We start from the raw sequence: 24,568 nt of genomic DNA, 5'->3' as shown, positions 1-24,568 counted from the left end.
ATAGGGACTAGGCCGGTCCCAGCTGCTTCAGACGGCAGCGTGAACTGTGTGTGAGAGACGCCCGGCCCTAGATATTTGTGAGAGCCGTCCGGCCCTGTCACCGGAGTGAGCGGCTGCTCTGCTGTGTGGACGGTCTGCTGCTCGCTACATGTCCCGTCCAGTTTTCAGTCGGCCCGGCCCGGCCCTGGTCTGTAATGTGGGCGGCGCTCCTCTGGGCCCAGCCGCCGGCGCCCTCTACCGGCACCTTACCACACCAGCGCCCTCTCCGTCCCGCCGCGCTCTGAGCCGGCGGCGACCGGCGCCCTCACAGTCCCCCACCCACCCTCTGAGACGGCGGCGCTGTACTGACCGGTCGGCCGCTGCTTGCAGGTGTTCCGGGCACGGACGCCGCCGGAAGCCATCGATCTGGTGTCTCGACTGCTGCAGTACACGCCGACAATGCGCACCACACCGCTGGAGGCGTGCGCCCACGGCTTCTTCAACGAGCTGCGCCTGCCGCAGGCGCGCCTGCCCAGCGGCCGAGAGTTACCGCCGCTCTTCAACTTCAGCGACGAAGGTGCGTGGCTGCCAACCCGCAGATCGGTCGGGGTCTAGAATAACTGAGTGATAGTTTGTCGTAAGGATCATTGTGTGGGTTATGATATTTGATGTTTGGGCAAACTCTGACACATATGTATTGAATGTCAACCATCGATAATTCGTTCCATTTTCGCCTAGCTTTTGAACAACTGTTTAACAAATTGCCATTAAATTTGCTGTCACCTGCCCTATAGTCCAGTGCAGTGTCGTTGACCTGGTGTCTAAGTCGGTGTCGGGCCGTGCCCCTGTGTTCGGTCCGTGTGACGACTGCCGCCCTATCTGACCGCCGCCTCCCCGCCCTGTGCTCCCGCAGAGCTGAAGGCGAGTCCCTCTCTGGCGGCCACTCTGATCCCGGCGCACGCGCGCGCCGGCAGCAGCACCGCCGAACCGGACGGCGCGGCGCCGCCGGCCGAGCCGGCCGCCGCCTCCTCGTCCGGGGCCTCCGGCTCGGCCGCCACCTGACGCCGCTGAGCGCCGCCCCCGCCCCCGCCCGAGCCGCGCCGCCGCCGCCGCCGCCGCCGCCGGCCCGGCGCGGCGCGGAGCCAGATGTGTCTGTGTTTGTGTGCGCGCGCGAGCAGGGTGCCGTGCGTCGTGCGCGCGGCTAACACTTGGAGCACAGGACCTCTCTGCCAGCGTACACTGCAATATCTCTGTATCCATCGGTAGTTGCCATTTGTGTGTGTACCTGCGGGGCGCGGCCGAGTCTCCCCGCCTGCCGCGTGCCATGGGCCCGCTCTCCGGGCCGACCCTCGCAGCCCGCCCGCCTGCCCGCCCGCACGCGCGCGTGTGTGTGTTTTATTTTCGCTGATACGGCGTGAGCGCAACGCCCCGTTTTACATTGCGTAGGGAGCCGTGAGGCGCGGCTCGCCGCTCACCGCCTCTAGATAGGGGTTTTTGTAATGCCGAATCACTCGCCCCTCTATCTCTCTCCCTCTTCTCGAGTCTCTCTCTTGACTTTCTTTCTGTATATCGCTCTGTATTTGGCCGTCACTGTATCTGGCTCTCTTGTTTCGGTCTGGTTTGTCGCGCTCTGTGACGCCGCGGTGGACCCAGCGGCTGGTGCCGACTGGCTGGCGTGCCGCTGCCTGAGCCGAGAGAGAGAGAGAGAGAGAGAGAGTGAGAGAGGCCGACGGGTCGACACGGGCCCGCCGACCCGGCGCACGGCCGGCGCCACTAGCTATGTGATCCACATTTTTAGTCTGGCGTCCTATGTTGTATCTTAAGCATTAACACGACGAGCGGAGAAGCCGCGTTTGAGCGGGGAGCTGAGAGCGGGGCGCCGGGCCGGCCGCCGGCGCTGGCGCCGGGTCGGGGCGCTGCGCGCAGTGTGACCAGGGCTGGAGCGGTGCGCGCACCCGGCACGGCCGCGGCCGCCGCCGCCGCGGGCCACGGACCGCCTCTGATCTTAACTCCCCAGCTGCGTGTGTCTGCGGCAAATGGAGCGAGCCGGCAGCCTGTACAGATAGATGATCCATAAATTTAAGAGCGGATCGAGTGTGTTGCCGGATATTCGTCGAATTTGAGCGGAAACTTCAGACATTTAACTGACACCACTTGTGATAGTGCAGTGGCCCTGAAGAATACCGAAACGCTTCTAGTAAGAAATTAGCTTCCTATTGCTAGCGACCGTCGTACAACAGTTCTGTGCGTACACACCATCATGTGTAGGTCCCCACCAGCGCGCTACGTGGCTATCGGACCGTGGCCCGGCGCTCGGCAGTCTATCAATACTCAGTATTCACAGCGGTAGGTTGGGCAGGGTCAATCAGCCGGACAGTAAACAAACCACCAGGATGAACTCTCTGCACACTGCACAGTCACTCGGGGAGATTTCCGGATGAACTGCACCAGATACACCTTGGTGAGGAGCTGATCTAGTCTCAAATCAGGTAGCCTACATACTACAGGGTATAGCCACCACGGCTCGACCTTGGCGCGTCTGTGCTGTGCCTCAATACCACCTGACACTGATCTGGCTTCCAAGTCTGACCGCGGCTGCCTCCCCTATCTCCTCAGACATGGGGAATCAATCCCGGATCACGCCATTCAACGGTTGCTACCCGCTGGCTCTCGAGCCGGTGTCGATGCGAAGAATCAATCCCGGGTGACGTCACAACGGCCCTCGAGTTCCCAGCCAAGGAGCTCTCAATGTCCTCCGCAATAGAGCGTCGCGCCGGCCCGGGGGCACCCTCCAGACCTGGCGCTGGGTAAGGGGGGAGAGGGGGACCGGGCGGGATATGAATGAAGGAGGCAGTCTCGACAGCATTCGCCGGCGGTACTATTGGTGAAGATAAGGGCCTGGGCGACCTGTAGTTTTGATGCGGTGAATACCCTAAGCCTCGCCACAGCTCGGGCCGAGTGCACCACCCCCCCCCCCCCCCCCACTACATAGAGTTGTGGCGAGGATAAGTGTATTGACCGCATCCGAACTACAGGTCGCCTGGGCCCTTATCTTGAGACCAATCGAACATCCAAAGACAGTGACCTCAAAGACAACCTCAAGAGACCATGTATTTTGTCTCATTCCACCAATGGGTTACCACAGTTTGCCGATCGTAGTACACTGCCCGGCGCCCGCAGTGTTTCACTGCTGGTATATTCCGGGTGAGGCAGGCGTCCCCGACAGACGGAGCCCCTGCCACAGAACTCGCCGCGGCAGAGCCGTGGGCGTCAGTGGAGTCCGACGACGCACAAAGAGTTTAACAGCGTCAAATCCCGCAATAGACTTCAGCACAACGCTCCCAGTCGGATATTTTGCGGGGTGCGTGCGATCGTATCTAAGTTAACGCCGGGGGCAAACTTTTTCACTAACTAATATAATCCAGCTTTAAAAACCGAATTTGCATCCTTAACTTCAAGTGACCTTAACCTCAACCCAGCAACGGTACATAACCATCCACACCACACGAGTACGGGAGCTCAATCCTCCACATAGCCATCAACCACCACGCGACGGTACCACACCATCCACACCTGACCGTGGGGAGAGGAGCATACCTGATGCCCTACCATTTCACCTAACAACGCTAGTAACAACATATCTCTCTGCAGGAAGGACCTGCACTATGGAAGACTAGACGAGCACCAAATCCTCTGTGTCGACGATTAAAACGTATCCTAAGTCAGAGTACTTCCTATAACCGCGCAAGGCACTAATGCGAGTTCGATCCGATCGCCGCTCTCTTTTAGCTATACGGATCTTGGATAACAGCCATTCGCGAAAAAAAACGCGTAACATTCGCCCAGCCGAGGTTATTCACGTGCCGAGATTCAGTAATCCGTAATACAGGTTGAACGATGGCTAAATCTGAACACGGAATATCACCAGGCATACAGGAAAATAACAACCATTTTCTTACCAAGTTTGACAATGGTAATTGCCATTTACACTTAGCACGACAAAGAAAATTGTCATGGTCTGATAAACTTCTGCAGCAGAGAGTGACTTATAGCGATTGGGCGTGCGATTGTATCGAGCGGGAAGCCCTTTGCGTTAACTCTCGTATAGAGCCCACTTGTGTCATGTCGCGGGCAGCTCAAAAGCAGCCAAAACCACCGCTAAAACGGCCTAACAACACAGTTTCACGTAGCACCACACATCCCCCGACCTCCACCGGCCCAAAACAGCACCACAAACAGCCAGCGGCAGCCCGACCCGGGCCGCAGCCACTACCACCTTCACCGCCAAACTTCAGTAACACCACGGCACACACCAACGCGCCCGGCGGTCACACGGGTTATCTGGTAACACTCCACACACCTCCCATATTAGAGCAGTGATCGGTCCGTAACTTGCAGTGTCTGGCGCGTTCCAGCCCCTCAGGCCTTTTCGCTGACCGGAGGGGAGGGGCATGTAGGTCACACACCGATCTTAGCCGAACAGAGGCGGAACGGGTAGCCGACTAAAACCGGGGCAGCTGGCCGATCCTAGCAGAGCTGGAGCAGCTAGCCGACCCGAGCTCTGGTAGCTAGCCAACCTGAGCAGGAGCAGCTAGCCGAGCAGGACGCGTCGGAGCCGGCGCTGCCGCCAGCCTCCGACCTCGTCATCCGAATCGGACTCGTCGGAGCGCTGCCCCCGCTCGGTCACCTGAAGCCGCTCGCAGTTGGACGAGCACAGGTAGCGCATCAGCGGGATGTGGTACATGCCGCAGAAATCCACAAACTGTACGTCCTCCACGCGAGTGTCGAAGAACACGCCTGTCGGAGGAGAGGGAGACGGGGACATGTCAGACACGGGGCGGACGAAACCGTCAGACGAGACCCGCACGCACTGAGAGTACACGAATTACTTTATAGGAAACAATTTTTTTTAAGAGCTGAAGAACAAGGAAGCACGACAACACCTTCGCACTGTCATAAAACTTCATGTCACAAAGAAACGAGCTGGCAGACAACAACGGCTTACGTAGGTACCCTTTTCCGATATAGCTTTGATGGCCGATACACCCTAGTGCAAGCTGCAAACATTCTAATTCTGTTAAAATAATCAAAAAAGTGAATCCCGCCCCGCCCCCTATCAGTCCGTCTGCCGGCCGCTCACCCTTGCAGCGTTTGTTGACGCAGTGTTTGGCTGAGGCCAGGTGTTCTATGAGCGCCGCGGGCAGGTCGCCCGGTCCGTACGGGATGTTGTGCAGTTTGACACAGCGCGCCGCCAGCTCCAACAGAGACGACGGCTCGTACTCGATGGTGCCCACAAAGTCGCGCACCAGCGGGTTGTCTCGCAGGCTCAGCTGTGGGAAGGAGTGGGGGAGGTTTAAATGGTGTTCATCATAGCGAGGTACAGCGGAAGGAGGCCGGCGATACAGCGTCTTGTCAGAGGCGTGGCACTTCCTAGCGACATGACGACTGTGTCAATAATTTATCAGCGTCAGCCGAGTGTAAGAGGCGGTTCACAAGCCCCAAATCGCACACAGGGAATTGTCATAACCAGTAAGCGGTAACCAACTCATCCCTTGACGACTCAGAGATCATCTGCCCCATTTCCGTCACCAGTCGCTGGCCGCTCTCTCCAGCCGGTCGAGGGGCCACGCACCTGTTTGAGGGCGCGCAGCCGGACGATGGAGCCGGGCAGGGTGGACAGCTGGTTAGCATGCAGCAGCAGGGTGCGCAGCCGCGGCAGGCTGCAGATGGACTCGGGCAGCTCAGTCAGACGGTTGTCGCATAGCACCAGCACCTGGTGGACATATGGAGAACTTCAGGTACGGGAACTGATCACAGGTGACGCTAGACGAGGTAATGAGCAGGAGCTCCGGCACGACGGCCGCGGCGACATGAAACTGGGTTTGATGCTCTCAGTTGATCAGGCTAGTCAGTATGGAGGCGGCGGTGAGCTGGTATTACAAAAAACAAAGTAAAGTAACTATGATCAAGAAAAAATTGGTGACGATTTCACAGCTAACTACCGTTCACCCATTTGACCTCCGCTCGATTGTTTCTATGCCAAGACAGGCGACACCGATTTCAATCTAAAAATCGCACAAGAAGCCAACATGAAGCCACATGAGCTCTGCACACCTATGACCAGACAGGTGTCTGTTTCACCTGTGTATAATGTGAAAACGACAGGCAAGTTCGAACACCAAGAATTGCCCCTACCCACACCGTTTGGTTCCTTGACATCGACGAGCTAACTAGGTACCCAACTTCTTTTCACAACGAAGGAGAAAACACAAGAGGGTTATGGTAACAAAAACTGAACGAAATGAGGGTGGTGCCAAACAGAACAGCTGAGCTGATGACATCGAAGATCACGCAAAACAAAAGTCTACGACGAGCGTTATTATAGAAAAGCAAATAGCAATTGATTACAGAAAGTAACCAATTGCTTCAAGAGGTGACAGTTGCTGCTAGAAAACTGAAAATCCCATGAAAGGAGAGTTTTCACGGAAGCCCACGTCTACAAACCAGCGGAACAGTTAGCCCCCGTGTAGCCGTGCGTAAGTGGGTTCGACCGTCTTTGCGTAAGCGGGTTTGGCCGTACCGTGCGTACTCAGTGACCGTACCGCGCCCACCCCTGCGCACACGTGTCCCCAGAGCACGTTTTACGAGGCTCTTAAATCTTAAACAAACCATCACTGTCGGCTGCTACTATTCCATCGACCCTGGGATGTGCCGCTTGTTACATAAACGTAGGGAACCGGCCACTGAGGGCGCTGCGCTGCCTGTCTGTCTGTCTGTCTGTGTGTCTGTCTGAGTCTGTCTAGAAGGGTCACATCGGCAAGGAAAAACAATGGCTCGCTGGAGTGTATGTCAGTCACAACAGACTGCCACGGTAGTATCAACACACGTTTTGTCGAGTCACAGTCAGCAGACACGCCCAGTGCCCCAACTGACCAGATAGGCCCGTCATGGAAAGTTACTCGCGGGAAGATATATGGATGGCCGATGATGAGGGTTCAGGGTCGGTAGTGATGCTTCCGACGCGCTGGGCACTGCGCAGTGGTTGGATCTGAACTGTGGCCAAACGTAGCTGATAGGACTGACAGCAGCAGGGAGCAATGTCGACCAATGACCGCTGTGAGCGGTTCATCCTCCGGACGCAGCCTATCAACAGCGTGGAAACAGCGGCCTGCCTAGCGGCTGCTGCTACCGACCGCCATCGAAGTCAGAATGGGAAAACGGAGAAATGGAGGCAAGTCGACAAAACAAAAACGATACAGACCACTGAAGACAAGTAACTACGCACTGATAGATCACAGGCAAAAGCAAGCGATCAGCGTTCACAAAAGGTCGGTGCCCAGTCGCACCCCATTTCTATCGGGGAGCCGTTCCCAGTGAACTCAGCTATAGGTTAAGGTATTCGACGGATCTGTTTGTTCCCAGAGCCCACCAGTCTCCAGGTGGACCCCTCAGCCACAGCCCACGCCGTGCAAGCTGCTCGCGGCGTGGCAGCCACGTGACCCCCACGTGACGGCCGTCCGCCGGTCACGTGACGGTCGGGGGCGCGTCTGGCTGGGCGGCTCGGTGCCAGACGGCACAGACCCGAGTCCCGGGGGCCGGGCGGGCCCGGCGCTCTCACGGACGGACGCCGCCTACACACCGCAGGGCGGGATTGTTTGGACACGTGCCGCGGGCAGGTGCCAGCTCCCCAACAGGTGTCCCCACAAAAACGGATGTTGGTCATGGTAATCTGGTCCGGAGTTTGAAAGCCCGATACGATTGGTGCTTGACGCCCGACACCAATGCAGAAAAGTTAACATGAGTAGATTAGCCTTCTAAAATGTAGCTGATTTATCGGCAGCTTCACAAACAACCTGCACATTGAGGAATACACTCTCATCCTCGTAGACAACCATTTCTGAAATAAAGATAGGGATCTTCTGCCAAATGTCATGCCAGAATCATATGACATCAGGGTATGAGTGCAGTGTCAAATGAGTCCAAGTGGAACTGGAAGACCGGGCTGCACGGGACGGATCTGCCGTCGTGGCATGACTTGGCAAAGACTGTGTTTGAATTAATCTCACCAGACCGCTGAGCCTACTTTAAGGCATAACCACTAGCCAAACGCATTTAGGAAAACGACATATTGCCATCTAAACAATGACATAGGACATCGACCAAATCCGATAATACCAGTAAAACGCCTTTTGGGCGAAGAACGAGCGAGCGAGATAGTGAGCCCTGCACGTGCGGAAGGGCGAGAGGGTGCTTCCAACGGGCTTGCGCAAAGCACCCTTCTAACCGGTTGCTAGCGGTGTGCCAAATTTGAACGCAATCGGCCCAGCCGTTCCTGAGATCTGGAAGCGGTATTCTGCACGTGCGCACGTGCAAACGGGGTCCAAAATGACTTTTGCACGGCACCCTACTAACTGGTCCCCAGCCGTGTACCAAATTTGAGCGCAATCGGCCCAGCCGTTCTCGAGATCTGGAAACGCCCCCTGCACGTGCGCACGTGCAGCAGCACCCTAACCGCAACACATGGGAATGCATTGCCTGGTGGGTACCTACCTGTATGCCAAGTTTCAGCGAAATCGCCCCAGTAATTACCGAGTTACTGAAATGGGAACAAATTTTGCACCCCTTATTGTTGTATTTTGCACGTGCACTGGGGGTGACCCACATGCATCGAGACTATCCTATTTTGGGTAGAAGAGATGCTGCTACCCTACAAAAATTACCGCAAGTCAATCGCCCAAGCGGCTGCTGAGATATGAGCCTCTCAAAATCACTACTTTTGCAAAACACTTTGAACACCCCTGACTTTTCACGTGGCACGTGCCACGATGGTCACTGAGATGTATCAAAAATAGTCAATTACGGGGTAGAAGGGATGGGGCTACCCAACAAAAAAGACCGCAGGCCAATCGGTCCAGCGGTTGCTGAGATATAAGCCTCTCAAAAGCGTTACAGGCCGGGCCGGGCCGGGCCGGGCCGCTCATACTGAGATTTTTCCGTTATATTGAAAAGACTCACTTCGCTCGCTGCGCTCGCTCGCTCGTAACTACGTCACGTTAGCATGGGCCTGATGCACCCAAGACGTAAACACGATGGTTGGAATGCTTGCCTGCCATTACATTTGCGTCCGTCATAGCTTAGGGTGAGCTCGGTACCCCGGCCCTGACTGACGTGCAGTTATCTCCGACTGGCCAGCTCAGCTCGTGTGCTGCCGTCCGGCGCGGGGGCCAGCCGGGTCCAAAGGTGGGGAGCAGCGTCTGTCGCGCCGCACCCGGCCGGCCGGGCTCGGCCGGCCGGACAGAGGCGCTCCCACACACAGAGCGGTGGGAACCGGCCTCTGATGGAGCGGTGGACTGTGCACGACATAGCAACGCAGAGCGGTGTAAATTCACTCACCAAGACGAACGACATACCTTTTTACGTCGAAGCGTTTGCGCCCAATGAATTTCGTACCCAGTTGCGCCGCACTTCGATCTCTGCAGTCCTCAATGCACCTCATGTATGCCCAGCCGGTTCTGCTAGTTTGAAACCACGCCTCACTCCGTAGCCTATATTAGCAAAGAGTCCTCGCGGTGTCCTCCGACCTTTACCCAAATATCCAGTCTTCAAAAAGAAAACAACAACACCCTTCGTAGCTCGCCCCAAGGCTAGCTGCTCGACGTGTACTTACTTCATCCTTCTACACCTCGTGCTGGGCAGAGCGGCACGTTCCCGAGTATTTGTTTATATGCGGTTCGAAAAGTCCGTGGTCGGGTGATGCGTTCTGTTACAGATCCTCCTGTTCACTCTCAGAGCCAGCTCTGATCCCGCAGACATGCTACGTCGAGCTAGACTAGTTATAGGAGCTTTGCAGCGGAGGTAATGAGAAATGAGTGTAGCTGTCCAAAGCAAAAGTAATAACTGGGGCAAAATTATGGTGATCGCGAGAGGGAGGCATACTAGGAAGTACATAGACGTCAGCAAATTAACATTTATCAGATGATTGGTAAATACATCGCGGCAAGTATAAACAAACGGGACTGCGAGCTCATGCCGTCGAACCGTGCAGCTCCGTGCCTAGTCGGTCGGCAGGCGATGTGGCCGGGACGGAAAACTAATGCGAAGCAGTGTGAACTGACCTGTAGTATGGTGAGGTTCCCCAGTGTCGCGGGAACTGAGGTCAGGTTGTTACCACCAAGCTGAAGAACGCGTAACCTGAAAGACAGGTCAAACACAAGGCATTAACAAAGTTGCCGGTGCAGCAAAATCGACACACGCAACATGTGGTGACACTGATGATAGAGAGGTGGACACATTGCAAAAAGTTGAAATTGTAAAGCAAACAGCGAGATCACAATCACACATTCGCATACATAACATAACTAGTTTGCGTCTTGACAAGAAGTTTATTGATCTCAATTTGAGGGAGAATGAGCCTGTAGCACGACAAAACACAGAACACACGTGAACTTGGTCCGAGCCTTGCTAAAAACAGGTGACAAACCGCCCCGCCCCCCCCCCCCCCCCACCCCACATCTGCTGCGCGCAGAGGTCATTGACAGCAGCCAGGTTCAAGGCCACCGGCCTTACACTGTGCGTGCGAGACACAACAAAACACACTATTAAAATGTGGAGCAATAACAAAACGTACTAACGCATTATCACGTTATTACCTTACAACCTTGCCGTTAGTTGCCGTAATTCTCACTCACGGAAGCATAGCGCCCGTTATCACCGTGACAGCGATCGAGATCGTCATGAACATCTCACAATCCATGTTCACTGCATGCAGTGCATTTGCTGAGCATCCCGAACTGCAGCTGCCGCCATTGTTCGTACTCAGCGCAGTGTCAGGCGCCACCGCAACCCTGTACACCGTTCGGGCCCACACTCCCGTCTGTATCCTACACTTACCTCTGCAGTCGATGGATGTTCTCAGGGACACACTCGAGCTGGTTAGAGGCCATGTACAGGTCGGACAGGTTGACCAGCTCCAACACCTGCGGCGGAACTTGAGTGAAACTGAAACAGAAAACAACATCGAAAACGGTCATAAATTATTGTTATCGTCCACCGTATAGCAGACAGCGGACTATGGAGTGTCTAGCTGTAGTACCTATATAACATAAATTTGGGATATAACTGCTGGCTGCAGAAGTACATTAATGAAATAAGCACTGACTGTTCGTTGCGGTGTATGGTTTTAATTCCCGGATAAACTGCCCAGCCTGTTCATCGGTATTCAAAAGGACAGCTACGTTGCATCATCCGACACGGCGTTCACGGGGAGGAAAAGCTGCTGGTAACTAACAGCCATCTCTCTAAGCGATCCTCGCTAACTCTCCCCCTCCATTCACTCAACGAGGGAACGCCATAAAACACAATAAGTCATCAGGCGCTCTACACTGGTACGGCTTCACTGATCTCGTTTTTAACAAAAGGGTTCATATCGGCATAACATAAAACGAATTTTATTCTAACAGGGTTGCGGAGTAGATAAGGTTTCCGGTGCCTCCGATTCGAACTCCGGCTTTAACTTTGACTCCGACCCTGATCGACTACCCGACTCCGATTACGACTCCCACTTGACTTTCACTCCAAAAATTGAGAAATATTGTAAAATTAAGAAGAATTGTGTTACATATACCCTCTTCACTGCAAAAATTGAGTTATATCATAAAATTGAGCAGCATTGTGTGTCATATATCTTCATCAGAAATCTTGTACTTCTGGTAGGTACCAACCTACCTTCCTACCTCGGTATGAATTTACGAGATGCAATATTTTACGCCGATGTATATGTGGTGTTACGCAACAAGCTCTGTCTTGCAGGCACGCGCTCATCGTCGGGTTACCGTCACATCCTCCTGTTATATAACACAAGCCGCGGGCGGGTACAGCCACGACCGAGTTTAGCGACATCCACACCGTTCTTCAGACTACATGTCCTATCAAATGATGGTAATAGTGTCCCAATCACCATAATAAGTCCTGATCAGGGATGCGGAGCCGGAGCCGGAGCCGGAGCCGGAGCCGCCGGAGCCGGCATATTTTACCCGGAGCCGGAGCCGGAGCCGTGAAACAATATAGCCCGGAGCCGGAGCCGGAGCCGGAGCCGTCAAAAAAGGGGGCGACTCCGGCTCCTTTTCTTAACCCGGCAGTTGCTGGGGTATTTCGCCACCCACCGTTTGCTGGGGGGGGGGGGGGGGGGCGTTAAACGCCAACAGCCGATAACTCGAGAACCAATAGGCGCAGCGAAACGCACGAGGCAGCAAACGAAAGAACGCGACGAGACGCTTCAGATGAGTACTTTAAAGTTGAATTTTGAGGTCACAGGTCGGGTCAAGGTCAGGTCAAACACCTGAAATCGGGCTTTCAGTAGCATGGACTTCAGGACTTTGCAATGGGCGCCTCTCGTCATAAACTCTGTCAAAACGGTGCACAATCCATCAAATAAGGCCTACAAGAGTGTCAGCTCCATGTAGGGGTCAGCCAAGCATAGGTCAGGGTCAAGGTCAGCCGTCAGGTCAACCGGGCAGGCACATATCCCCGAAAATCAAAACTGATATTCGCAGCCTGTGACACATGTTTTATGGGTACTTTGGGGCGTAGAACACGATGGTGACATTCATTTTATCATATGTGTACGTGTTTGGCTAAAAAAGTTCAATTTAAGAAATGCATGTATCATGGTCGTGAAGTAGTCACGAAAAATTGCCAAGATTTAGTTCAAGATTTTGGAAAATGCGGAACGATAATCAATGATCGAAGATAGCCATTTGATTGTTCATGGTATTGGCAGTCCAATGGCGTTTACGGCATGTCTGTATGTCTATTCTGTGATTTTATATGATTTTTTGAACATATGCCGTTTTTGGTCGAAAACTCAGAAATCATGACGTCACTAAATCCTCGATATCTCAAAAAATTTCGGAACGATTTTTTTGAAACTTTGTCACAATCAACTTCAATCAATTCCCTACAGGTACCCAAAATTTGGCGCGCCTGCGGCGCGCCGTTTTTATGCTATGGCTCGGCGAAAAAAGTGGGGGCGTTTAACGCCCCCCCCCCCCCAGCAACTCGCGGGTTAAGAGGAAACAATTATTTACCTAGTTCGGTTTGACAGTACAAGGCGTAAAACAATCTGGTATTCAAAATAGCCTTGTTATACAAATACAGAAGCAACGTGTACCAATCCCATCGCCTTTTTTCTTCCACCCGTATTTAATTGATCGCATAGGGGATGTACTGAGTAGAAGCCGGAGCCGGAGCCACCGGAGCCGGATCATTTTACTCGGAGCCGGAGCCGGAGCCGGAGCCGCCATGACATTTCACCCGGAGCCGGAGCCGATTTTTTCTCCGGAGCCGGAGCCGTCAGAAATTTCCACGGCTCCGCATCCCTGGTCCTGATGATACCCTTCCTCTACTGTTTGAAATAAGATCCTCGATATTTGCCAATTTTTGCACACCCATCAAGAACTTACTTGTTTCCACTGATGTTCAGCTCTCGTAAGTGCCGCAGCAGTCCAAAGTCCTTTGGCAGGGAGGCATTACCCAGATCATTGTGCTTGAGAACCAGGTTTGTGAGTGCTGGCAGGGCTAGGATGGCATCAGACACCTCAGTGAGCCGATTGTGGCTGAGGTTGAGCATCCGTAGTGCCGGGAAGGCAGGCAGCAGGGTGGGAAGCCGGGTCAGTCTGTTGTTTGTTGCGTGCACTGCCTCCAGCTCAGCCCTCTGCGATGGTGGCTGCTCGGCAAGACGTTGGTGCAGCTCATGTCCATCCAGGTCCATTCCATTGAGGGTGACACTGGTCAGCATGCTGAGGAGCTCGCTATCGGAGGCCTCCGACGAGTAGACTGACTCTGCAGAGTACACAGACTCGATGTCCATTGTGCAGCTGTCTGTGGATGAAAATGAACAAAAAGTTAGCTGTCATGTTGAGTGTCAAGTCTACTGACAAACACTTAAAAACCTATAGGTACCCATTCCTATAGATGTTATACAAATGTTCAACAATTTTCATTCATTCATCATTATGAACCTACATCAGAAAAATTCGTCATCAAAGCAAAATGCCTATTCTAAATGTTTGTAGTAATAAGCACGGTGATAAGAAGAAATGTGAAATTTTAACAACCCATCCTGAGCCAACTCACTTAGAGTTTCACACTTAGAGGCACCAATCGGAAAGAGGTGAAATCACGACAGTCTTGCAGCAAACTTCATTAAAATCGTCAAGTCCTATGACACATTTTGGAGTAGGGTCAATCCCGACACACGACAAATCAAGAAGTCCCCGAAGTGCCAGAGAGAAATGGGGGCGCTGGGGGCGGAACTCTGTCACGGCGCGAGCCCCGCGGTTCGTGTAAACATCAAGGATCATGCATATCAATCGTAAAAACACGAGTTTGGATGTTGAATGACGTATAGCGCAGTAGGTGAAACTGATAACACTGATAGCACCTGAACTTTAAACGAAGCAAATATTTCAGGCATATTTTGCATAGAATATGCGTGATACAATAAAAAGGAAGCTAACAGAAGCAATGAAAATGTTAAAAATGAAAACTTTTATTAATTAACAGAAAGTTCTTCATCTGATTCGTTTGAATTGATGACGTCAAATAAACAGCAAGTTTGTAATTATCGTTTAGACAAAAATGGCTGCGGCGTTGCATTTTTGGCGCAAACATGTAAACAAACATTTCAACTCGTACACGAATGCTTGTCAATAGCCGAATTTTTGGTGTGAGATGATATGGGATATTCTTTTATTGTCTGTTTTCCTGGTTGGCATTTTCAACATTGTTTTTAATAGGCTCAACAGACATGAGCCTGGCAAATACTCAAAGGTAAGCATTTGCACTATATTCGGAAAGATAATACATAGCAACCTAGGTATCAGATAAAGTGTCACGGCCACATTCTGATTCCAGACTGGAATTGAAATATCAAATGAAATATCAAATCCCCTGGAAGCTGGTAGGGTTCCTATCGCGTAGAAGAAGGGTCAGGTCGGTCATGGACCATAGGCGGCGGAACAAGGAGGGCACCAGGGCACCATGCCCCCCTTTGGTTTTGGCATTTTAACATTAGCCCTATGGGCGTTGCATGGCAAGAATGGGACCAAAAGTTAACAGTGCCCCCTTAGGCCTTAATTGAAGGTGTTCCACCACTACCGTCCTGGGCCATGCACCAGTCCATGCAACTACCATGCTGTCATCTTGGCATAGGTGACATCAAAAGTTCTTGAGTCCATCGGGCATGACAAACGGTTGAAGCACCTAACAGACACTGGCCAACTAACCAACTACCAGCATGGTCTCTGATCCAGATGATCCTGTGCTGCGCAGCTGTTGAGTGCACTTGAGGACTGGTGGACCCAGTAGGTGGAGGAAGACGACCCTGTGGATATTGCCTACCTTGACATCCAGCAAGCATTTGATTCGGTCCCTCAGTCTGGGCCTCTGGCTCATTCAAAGGCTTCATGACATGAACGTCCAGGATGTCCAGATCCAGGATGACACCCTTTACTTTATCCGTTCTCATGTGTGCCGGTCTTACCGTGTCCGTCGCGGCTATCTGTGACAGTCTCGCCGTGTCCATTCAGACTGTATTGTGGCAGTCTCGCGCACCGCCCCCGCCCGCAGGGGGAGCGGCGGCGGCCGGCGCGCGGCGGCGAGGTGCGTGTGATCCGTCTGGTGCCCGGCCGACTGGCCGAGTACGAGGTGCGCGGTGCCGAGTTCAGCATATCTCTGTGGCTCAACCTGACGGCGGCCATCGCGGCGCTGCTCTTCTGGCTGGGACTGCACCTGCAGGACGACCGGCTGCTGGCCGCCCTGCTGGCCGCGCTGACGCTGGCTCTGCTGGCCAAGCTGCACTTCAAGGTGAGGGTGGGGAGGTGGATGGATGTAGAGACGTGTGGGCAGGAGGTAGAGGGAATCACAGTGGCACAGGATGGGACTGGTGGGGATGGCACATTTAACAGTGCTCTGTCGTGTAAATCGGTATTTAAGATACGCGACAATGACCATTGTCTACATGTAGGCCCAAAGTGAAATTTGCGTCGATAAGATAAGCAGCACGTCAATATAGATGTGTTGTTGGTAGATAAATCGCACATTTTCTACGCTTTGTGTTCGGGAACACTTCGAGGTGCGTTATAAAGCATTGCACGTTCTCGGTTCTAGTTTTGTTAATTTGTCGTGCACATCAGCTGTCAGCGATGAACACAAACAACACAAATGCGTAATGTGCTCGTTTTAGATATGCTTTCATAATGTGCTTGAAATGCGTATCAACCCGAGCCTTGCCGTTTTTTTCTACACTTGGCCTTTTAAATCACCGTTTTCTGCCTTTATTGTGCCAGGCACACTCGTTCGCTTATATTTTTATTTAGTTTCGCACCTAATGCTCGTCTACCAAACTACATTCAACAATCATGCTTAAATTCCGACAATAATTGCTATTGCTAACACCCTATTTTTGTTGCGTCCTGAATCTCCCTTACCCCACACCATGCGCCATCTCGACTGACACGCTCTCCCCACGGCGACAGGTGAAGCGGGAGACTCTGCTGGTTGAGTCGTCACTGGGCGTCCAGCTGACCACCGTCTTCGCCAGCGGCCGGCGCAGCTCGCTGTTCCTGGCGCGCGGCCGGCTCCGAGACGTGGTGATTGCCGAGGCGCTCACCATGCACCGGGTGGTGACGTACTTGGCACTGGTGCGCCGCCACCCGGACGGCCTGGTGCCGCTGTTCAGGCACACTTGGCCGCGCCGCGATCAGCTGGAGCCCGTCTACCGGGATGTGCAGCGCATCCTGAGCCCGGAGACGGCCGGCTGACTGCAGGAGCGGCGCGGGAACAGAGCGGCTGAGCCGCCCCGGCGGGGTGCGAGAGAGACTGACTGAGAGGAAACCAGGGATGGTCCGTGGTGGTGTGTGACTAGATTGACTATCGTGAAATGATCGCAACTGTGAATGAACTGTGAATGGTATTAAGTCATTGACTATTGATGCGTAATCAGTATGAACTGGTCAGCTCCGTTACTACCAAGCTGCTGTCGTTTGAAGTTGACAATTTCTCAATCATTTCTAATGCTCACAAGCTGAGCTGTACCAAGTCATCGTCTGCACACCATGGTGGGTAGATTATCTGGGCGTAGTACTAGTGACGTTCGGCCGGGCCCGACCCGGTCTGCCAGCGTTTCTCGTGCATTGGCCAGGACAGAGACGATCCAAAGCCTCGGAGCGATCGGGTCTCGCACGAATCTGATGCCCTCGTCTGTATCGGCTGCGACGCTGGCGGTAGGTCCGCTCGATCCAGCGGAGGTGCGGAGCTCGACGACTAACCCAGAGTGCTCGCCTCCCGAGGGCGATGGATACATGTGTGCGGAGGGGAACGATAGGAACTGTTTGTTGTCACCGCCTAAGTGTGTGGGAAGGTGGGGTGTTGAACTGCAGGGGGCGACGGATGGCTCGGCGGTGCCGGCGGACAACTACTCAGAAGAGTCTCCTGCCGAGGGACCTGAATCCGTCGACCGTCCGCTCCCTCCGTCTGCCTTCCCGGCAGAGGGCGGCGCGCTCTCGGCAGAGGCGGCCGAGTGTCCCTCGGTCGGGGCCGGCACGGCGGGGGTCTCGGCCCAGTGGACGCAGCACTCCCCGCTGACCGACCGCGTGCAGTTCACCGAGCGGGCGCTGGACCTGCCTGGCCTACCGGCTTCCCGTGCGCGCCACGTGGACACCAACGGACGCTACCTGGTGGCCAAGGCGGCCGCGGCGGCCACGCTACTCGTCTGGAGGCTGGAGGAGGAAAACGGAGCGGTCACAGCGCACGTGAGTCGATTAACCCGCGCCCTGGTGTGGGTCTGAGCCACCTTCGCCCTGGTGGGGGGGGGGGGGCCAAAATGACCCCCCCCCGTCTAACTCGAAAACGAAGAGGGCTAGGAAGACGCGGAAAAAAGCAAACGAAAGCCCATAACAAGTACGTTCGAAAGTATTTCGGTCATTTTTTCGCTAAGGTTAATATTGAGGTCGCTAGAGGTCATCATAGGTCAAATTTCAGTGTTTTCGGTGTTGCCGGACATATTCCGCTGTAGCTCGGAAACTAGAAGAGCTAGAGAGCCGCGGAAAAAAGCAATCGATAGCTCTTTTCAAGCTCTTTCGCCAAGGTTCGTCAGATTTGACCTCAGCTCAACGGTTTGGCCTACAGAGGTCATGCAAGGTCAACTTGGCAAATTTCGTTGAAAATGTTTTTAACTATAGCATGCATTCACGAGAAAATAGAGAAACGATTCATGCACCATCGTGCTTGGCTCGTCGAGACGCGTCGAATGATATATAGTTTGACCTCGAAAGGTCATTTTGAAAATTTGACCTCAGGTCAAGGTCATGACCTTACCGAAATAGGTCATGCTGCATATCATTCGATCCGCATTGACGAGACAAACACGATAAACGTCGAACGGAGTCTCTATCTCTATTCAATAACAAGAAAGTGCAGAAAAACCGCTGGTGACCTCTGGTGACCAGGGAGATGACCTAGCGTGACCTCAGCGAGGTCACAAGCAAATGGTTTCACATGGGCTGTGATTTGCTGACCCAAGACACTTCAATAACGAAATATAGGAACAATCACGCCCGATTTAGCTGAAAAACAACTACTTTTCGATTCTCCCATTGACTTATAATGGGGAGCAGCGATGACCTGACCTGACCTTAGGTCACATTTATAAAAAATCCGAGATAGCCATTTTGTAGAGCTGGGTGACATCTTCAAGTACTGTAAATTTTACATCGATCGGATAAAAGCTGTGCCTTTGAGAGAGCTTTGAACTTTTTTAGAGGTGGTGTCAGTTTTGGTGACCTTGTGACCTGACCTAACCTGACCCGAACCCCCCAAAAAAGGACATGATGTAAAAATGTTGAATAAACAGCTATACAAAGTTTCAGGGCGCTAACTCAAGTGGTTTCTGAGTTATCGCTGAAAAACCACAGGGGGGGGGCCAAAATGGCCCCCCCCCACCAGGGCGAAGGTTAAGGATGGGCTCGTGTCGTGTATGTTTACAACAAAGCAAAGAATTGCTTAGTTTGCGGCTTGTGGAGTTCCCAACAGTAACATTTGTTTTGTTGCCTTTTTAACGTCAATTGATTTTTGGGCTTTCAATACCTACTAAGTACATACGTGTCTACATTGTCTGGCAGTGATGGAACGCTTACGATTTTGGTGATATGATAATTTGTCCCGTGGCATGTGATTGTCCTCAGCTGCTTGGCTGATTTAACGCGTCTGTTTTTTTTCGGCAGGCTCAGCGGAGCATCCCGCTGGTCCAGCCCCGTGTGGAGTGTCTGACACTACAGGACGGCTGTGGACACCTGCTGGTCACCTGCTCACGCACCATTCTACTCTGGGACCTGGCAGGTGGGTTCCGCTGTGTCCTAGTGTTGTTTTTAGAGCATCTACCCCAGTTACCAGGAGGGCACACCATTTACCTGGCCAACGATACAGCAGTGTGTGCTTCATTCCCTGGTTCCTCTCGCTGACGGCCCAGTCCGTGACATTTTTGTTACACTGACTCTGATACCTCTGCTAGAGTACTACTTGCTTCTATATATTCTATCATTTTAGGAATCTTTTTGATGCAGTAAACCATTTCAGAACAAAGGGATAAAACATGGCTGAGAAATGAGCTCAGACGACTAGCTACTGATGCACCGCTCTGGTCGAGCCCATCCCGTCGCGACTAGAGAATCCCCGTAGAGCAGGCGGCCCCGGTACGCCCCATGTACTCCATCGGTCACCACGGAGGGTGGGCCGGGACCGGGATTGGCGGGGCGGGTAGACCGTCAGCCCGGCACGTGTGGAGGTGTGACCAAGTATGATGGTGGGTTGGTCCCGACGCCAAGGATAAAGAAAACGATAATTCGAAGTCACACTAAAGGTGTTCGTGTAAGGGGATATCAACTGACACAAAACGGGGTCGTTTCTACATTGCAGAGCCGGGCAGTCCCGCAGTGACTCTGGGCGAGGATTTCTCGGGTGTGTCGTGCTGCCACCTGTCGGCCGGCGGAGAGGCTGCAGTTGCCGGCGGCGCCGCGGTGCTGGCGCTGGGTGTCGCCCACTCTGTGTGGCTGCTCGACACGGCGCGCGTGCGGCGCCTGGCGACCCTGCGCGGCCACCGCTGTGACGTCAGCAGCGTCACTGTCGACGGCGGCCTGTGTGCGGCCGGCAGCGAGGCCGGTCATCTCCAGGTGGGTCCACTGAGCCGCCCCCGTGGTCCGCTGAGCCGCCGCCCCATGGTCCACTGAGCCGGCTGAGGTCCGCTGAGCCGCCCCGAGGTCCGCTGAGCCGCCCCGAGGTCCACTGAGCCGCCCCGAAGTCCACTGAGCCGCCCCGTGGTCCACTGAGCCGCCCCGTAGTCCACTGAGCCGCCCCGTGGTCCACTGAGCCGCCCCGAGGTCCACTGAGCCGCCCCGAGGTCCACTGAGCCGCCCCATTGGTCCACTGAGCTGCCCCATTGGTCCACTGAGCCGCCCCGTGGTCCGGTGAGCCGCCCCGAGGTCCGGTGAGCCGGCCGAGACCGTGCCGCTGCAGACACTGGCCTCCGGGGACGAGCGGGCCACGTCCGAGACGGCCTTCCTAGTTCCTGACTGAGGCGGGGTCCTTCTTCAGCGGTCCCGACTTAGCGCTATATCATACTGGCGTTACTGACAGCCGACAATGAAGGATTCCCACAGTGGACGATTAAAAAGTAAACCGACTGCAGGGTGTCTCACTCTGCCCTCTAGTGTAGTGTCTCACTGCCTCATCGACATCATTCAGCCACAACTGCGTCGATGGGCTGGACAGGCAGGAAAGCGCGTGACCATAAATTGACAACTTTACCGGTGTCATGCTTGATGACGGGCTTCATGGGTCCTAGACGCACATCAGTTTCACATGACGTCATCTAGCCTGAGCTAACCAAATTTTCCTGCGACATTACTGCAGGCCGGCAGCTGGGCTGAAGTCCGGTCACGGGATTTTACGACCTACTGCCGGCGGGGCTCGCTGAACATCTTAGTGCATCCCTTACATGCCATTGAAACCTGTCATTTGTTTGTTTCGTTGGGTTAGGCTATTTCGGTCTGACAAGGCCATTTCAGAGAATCGTATGTTGGGCACTAGTGCTGTCGTCTGGTGGCAAAACCCAAGCACTTCTTGTTCATAACCTGCCACCAGAGATAGGCTGATCCAAGCCAACATTATTTCATTAATAGATCCTATTGTTGCGGATATCATTGAACGCGGTTGCCGAACCAATTCAATTATATTGCTGGTTTTAGCGGTGTTGTCACGCCAACAGATTTTATTTCTCTTCGACATAATCCTTTTGGCCGAAGCACATCACAACTCTTCACTAGACAGTGGAATGTCGATATTTTCACTTCATCCAAAAACTTCAGAGACGTTCCGAGGACCAATTTTTATGGACTTGTCGTTTTTCTTGACGGACTCCTTGTTGTATCGTCAACCTGGCGGATCGGCCTGCACTTATATAGTTAAGTCCACTAGTTAAGTCCACTACCGCCAGGGCGAGTCGTGTGGCGGGCTGCCCGGCAGTGCCTGAATGCTACAGAACCCCCGGCAGTGCAGCTGTTAGCCGCTCTTATACGGGCTTGGTTGGCCGCCGGCCCGCGCGGAGGATGGGTGTGCGTTAGGACAGTTGCCGGATGGCGCTCCAGCACAGTTAACGTATTCGCAATGTCTCGCGGAATGAATAACTCACGTTACAACACTCCTAACCAACAGGAAAATGTGTCAGATTTGAGACTGAAAGCGAGAATTCCGTATACGGTGCTAAGAAAAAAGTGGTCGCCGTACGATTGCACAGATGGCGCCGCCAGCAATCCCATCAGCAAGCCAAGCGTTGATTTGATCCCGATATGGCTACTCGTGTCGCCCTGCTACGATAGTGGAGTGGTCAAGACCGTCGTCTATCACCGATGAGACCAGAGTTCAAAGCCAGTGGACTTCAGAAACGTTCGGCAGTTACAACGCCCACGGAGCAGCTATAACGCTCCGGACAGGTCAAAGAACTTAAGTAGACTGCCGGAGAAGTGGATTGCCGAAGCTTTGTGAAGTGAACATTTCAACTCAGGAATCAGGATACGGACAAGATTGACCACTAATGCTTGCGGAAAAACACAGAGTAACGAAATGTGACTGAAAGAAATATGGCTCGAGAGAAAATTAGGAATGAAAAATTGAATACCAATTATAGTGAATAACGCCTGGTTGTTGATAGAAAAATCTAACGATAGATTACAAAAACTTCTAGGCAAAACATTAGTGTGAATTTAGTATAAAAGTGGATCTCAAACAGTTTAAAGGTGTGGACGCGTCAGCGCACCGCACAGTTGAAGACAAGCCTTCACCGAGAAGGGAGGCATTTGTTGTGAATTGGAACAACTGCCGGAGAAGTAACTGAAGGAATTGTTGTGAAGCTAACATTTCAGCCTGGTAGTTGGAGAATTGTTCGACTACCAGTACCACCATCAGTAAAAAACACTTTATCTCAGATATTCCGAAGAAAATTATCGAAGCGCAAAATATAGAATCGCAGAAAAAAACGTAAATGGAAATAGAAGTCTAATAAATATCTGACCCGAGAAAAAAGAGCTATATTAACGCCTGATTGTTGATAGAAAAATCTAACAATAGATTACAAGAACTTCTAGGCAAAACATTAGTGTGAATTTAGTATAAAAGTGGATCTCAAACAGTTTAAACTGGTGTGGACGCGTCAGCTCACCGCACAGTTGAAGACAAGCCTGCACCGAGAAGGGAGGCATCTGTTGTGAATTGGAACGACTGCCGGAGAAGTAACTGAAGGAATTGTTGTGAAGCTAACATTTTAGCTCGGTAGTTGGAGAATTGTTCGACTACCAGTACCACTATCAGTAAAAACACTTTATCTCAGATATTCCGAAGAAAATTATCGTAGCGCAAAATATAGAATCGCAGAAAAAACGTAAAAGGAAATAGAAGTCCAATAAATATCTGACCCCAGAAAAACGAGTTTCTATATAACGCCTGGTTGTTGATAGAAAAATCTAACAAAGGATTACAAGAACTCCTAGGCAAAACATTAGTGTGAATTTAGTATAAAAGTGGATCTCAAATAGTAAAAGGTGTGGACGCGTCAGCGCACCGCACAGTTGAAGACAAGCCTGCACCGAGAAGGGAGGCATCTGTTGTGAATTGGAACGACTGCCGGAGAAGTAACTGAAGGAATTGTTGTGAAGCTAACATTTCAGCCCGGTAGTTGGAGAATTGTTCGACTACCAGTACCACCATCAGTAAAAAAAACACTTTATCTCAGATATTCCGAAGAAAATTATCGAAGCGCAAAATATAGAATCGCAGAAAAAAAAAACGTAAAAGGAAATAGAAGTCTAATAAATATCTGACCCGAGAAAAAAACGAGTTTCTGTATAACGCCTGGTTGTTGATAGAAAAATCTAACAATAGATTACAAGAACTTCTAGGCAAAACATTAGTGTGAATTTAGTATAAAAGTGGATCTCAAACAGTTTAAAGGTGTGGACGCGTCAGCTCACCGCACAGTTGAAGACAAGCCTGCACCGAGAAGGGAGGCATCTATTGTGAATTGGAACGACTGCCGGAGAAGTAACTGAAGGAATTGTTGTGAAGCTAACATTTCAGCCCGCTAGTTGGAGAATTGTTCGACTACCAGTACCACCATCAGTAAAAAAAAACACTTTATCTCAGATCTCACCTGGTTTATCTCACCTGGTTCCGCCGTGACCGCGGCTTGCGGGGCGGCGGGTGGCCTGTGCAGTCCGTGACTCGCTGCGGCCGCTCCGTCTGCCGGACCCCGCCGGCACCGAGATGCTGCTGGTCCGGCTTCGGAGCGTGTCGATTACGCTTGCAGTGTGCTACCGGCCGCCGGACGATGACACCGCGATCGACGCGATAGCTGCGGCTCTGTCGGCAGTGCAGCCACCTGACGGTAGGCTGCTCCGTCTCCGTCGGTAGGGTGGTGGCGGTCGGCGATTTCAATCTACCAGAGATACGCTGGATATCCAACACCGTTGCCGGAACTGGTGCATCTCCTTCTCTGTGCAGAAATTTGCGTCGTGCAACCAAATTCATAGAAATGTGTGATCTCCTGGGCCTCCGTCAGTGGGTTTGTCAGCCCACTAGGGGTGAGAACATTCTCGACCTAGTGCTCACAAGGTGCATGGACACACGTGTTGATGTCAGAGACTGCCTGTTCACCTCAGACCACAAAGAAACTATTGCTGACGTCAGGGCTGCGGAGTCGGAGTCGGAGTCGGAGTCGGTCGGAGTCGACAGTTGTGACCGGAGTCGGAGTCGGAGTCGGAGTCGATTTTAGAAACCCGAGCCGGAGTCGGAGTCGGAGTCACCGAAAATCTGTGTCGACTCCGCAGTCCTGCTAGGTCTGCGGAGTCGGAGTCGGGAGTTGGAGTCGGTCGGAGTCGACAATTCTGCCCGGAGTCGGAGTCGGAATCGGAGCTGGTTTTTGAAAGCCGGAGTCGGAGTCGGAGTCGGAGTCGCCGAAAATCCATCGACTCCGCAGCCCTGGCTG

At 52.9% G+C, this 24,568-nt stretch overlaps 4 protein-coding genes across 7 annotated transcripts in view; 3 read left to right on the top strand and 1 right to left on the bottom strand.

Annotated features, from left to right (window-relative positions):
• The window catches only part of LOC122383754 (glycogen synthase kinase-3 beta-like), a 32,408-nt gene extending 30,339 nt beyond the window's left edge, over nt 1–2,069 (top strand). For all 3 annotated transcript variants that reach the window (XM_043370500.1, XM_043370501.1, XM_043370499.1), the window contains 2 exons: nt 370–556; nt 893–2,069. In XM_043370500.1, coding sequence (XP_043226435.1) covers nt 370–556; nt 893–1,041 — 336 coding nt within the window. In that variant the 3' untranslated portion in view covers nt 1,042–2,069. The remainder of the gene's footprint in view (nt 1–369; nt 557–892) is intronic.
• Nucleotides 2,070–3,073: 1,004 nt separating this feature from the next.
• On the bottom strand, nt 3,074–14,322 carry LOC122383753 (leucine-rich repeat-containing protein 58-like). The gene is made up of 7 exons (XM_043370497.1): nt 14,113–14,322; nt 13,440–13,857; nt 10,870–10,977; nt 10,095–10,170; nt 5,612–5,752; nt 5,120–5,309; nt 3,074–4,776 (listed from the first exon to the last, which is right to left on the bottom strand). Exons 2-7 carry the CDS (start codon nt 13,844–13,846, stop codon nt 4,571–4,573), a joined length of 1,128 nt encoding a protein of 375 aa, XP_043226432.1. The 5' UTR covers nt 13,847–13,857; nt 14,113–14,322; the 3' UTR covers nt 3,074–4,570.
• Nucleotides 14,323–14,679: 357 nt separating this feature from the next.
• Nucleotides 14,680–24,568, top strand: part of LOC122383752 — a 37,023-nt gene continuing 27,134 nt past the window's right edge. The window contains exons 1-5 of one of the 2 annotated variants that reach the window (XM_043370496.1): nt 14,680–14,808; nt 15,607–15,843; nt 16,515–17,789; nt 19,260–19,374; nt 19,951–20,204. In XM_043370496.1, coding sequence (XP_043226431.1) covers nt 17,094–17,789; nt 19,260–19,374; nt 19,951–20,204 — 1,065 coding nt within the window. In that variant the 5' untranslated portion in view covers nt 14,680–14,808; nt 15,607–15,843; nt 16,515–17,093. The remainder of the gene's footprint in view (nt 14,809–15,606; nt 15,844–16,514; nt 17,790–19,259; nt 19,375–19,950; nt 20,205–24,568) is intronic. The other variant, XM_043370495.1, reaches the window with a different exon arrangement.
• LOC122383764 (phosphatidylinositol N-acetylglucosaminyltransferase subunit H-like) lies at nt 15,275–16,799 on the top strand. Its single transcript, XM_043370515.1, has 3 exons — nt 15,275–15,298; nt 15,679–15,843; nt 16,515–16,799. The coding sequence occupies exons 1-3, from the start codon at nt 15,275–15,277 to the stop codon at nt 16,797–16,799; spliced, it is 474 nt and encodes a 157-aa protein (XP_043226450.1).

This window comes from Amphibalanus amphitrite, unplaced genomic scaffold, assembly GCF_019059575.1.
Source record: "Amphibalanus amphitrite isolate SeventyFive unplaced genomic scaffold, NRLGWU_Aamphi_draft 000172F_arrow, whole genome shotgun sequence".
Taxonomy (NCBI): Eukaryota; Metazoa; Arthropoda; class Thecostraca; order Balanomorpha; family Balanidae; genus Amphibalanus; species Amphibalanus amphitrite.
The sequence above is the reverse complement of the archived record's forward strand: the minus strand, read 5'-3'. Positions and strand labels throughout refer to the sequence as shown.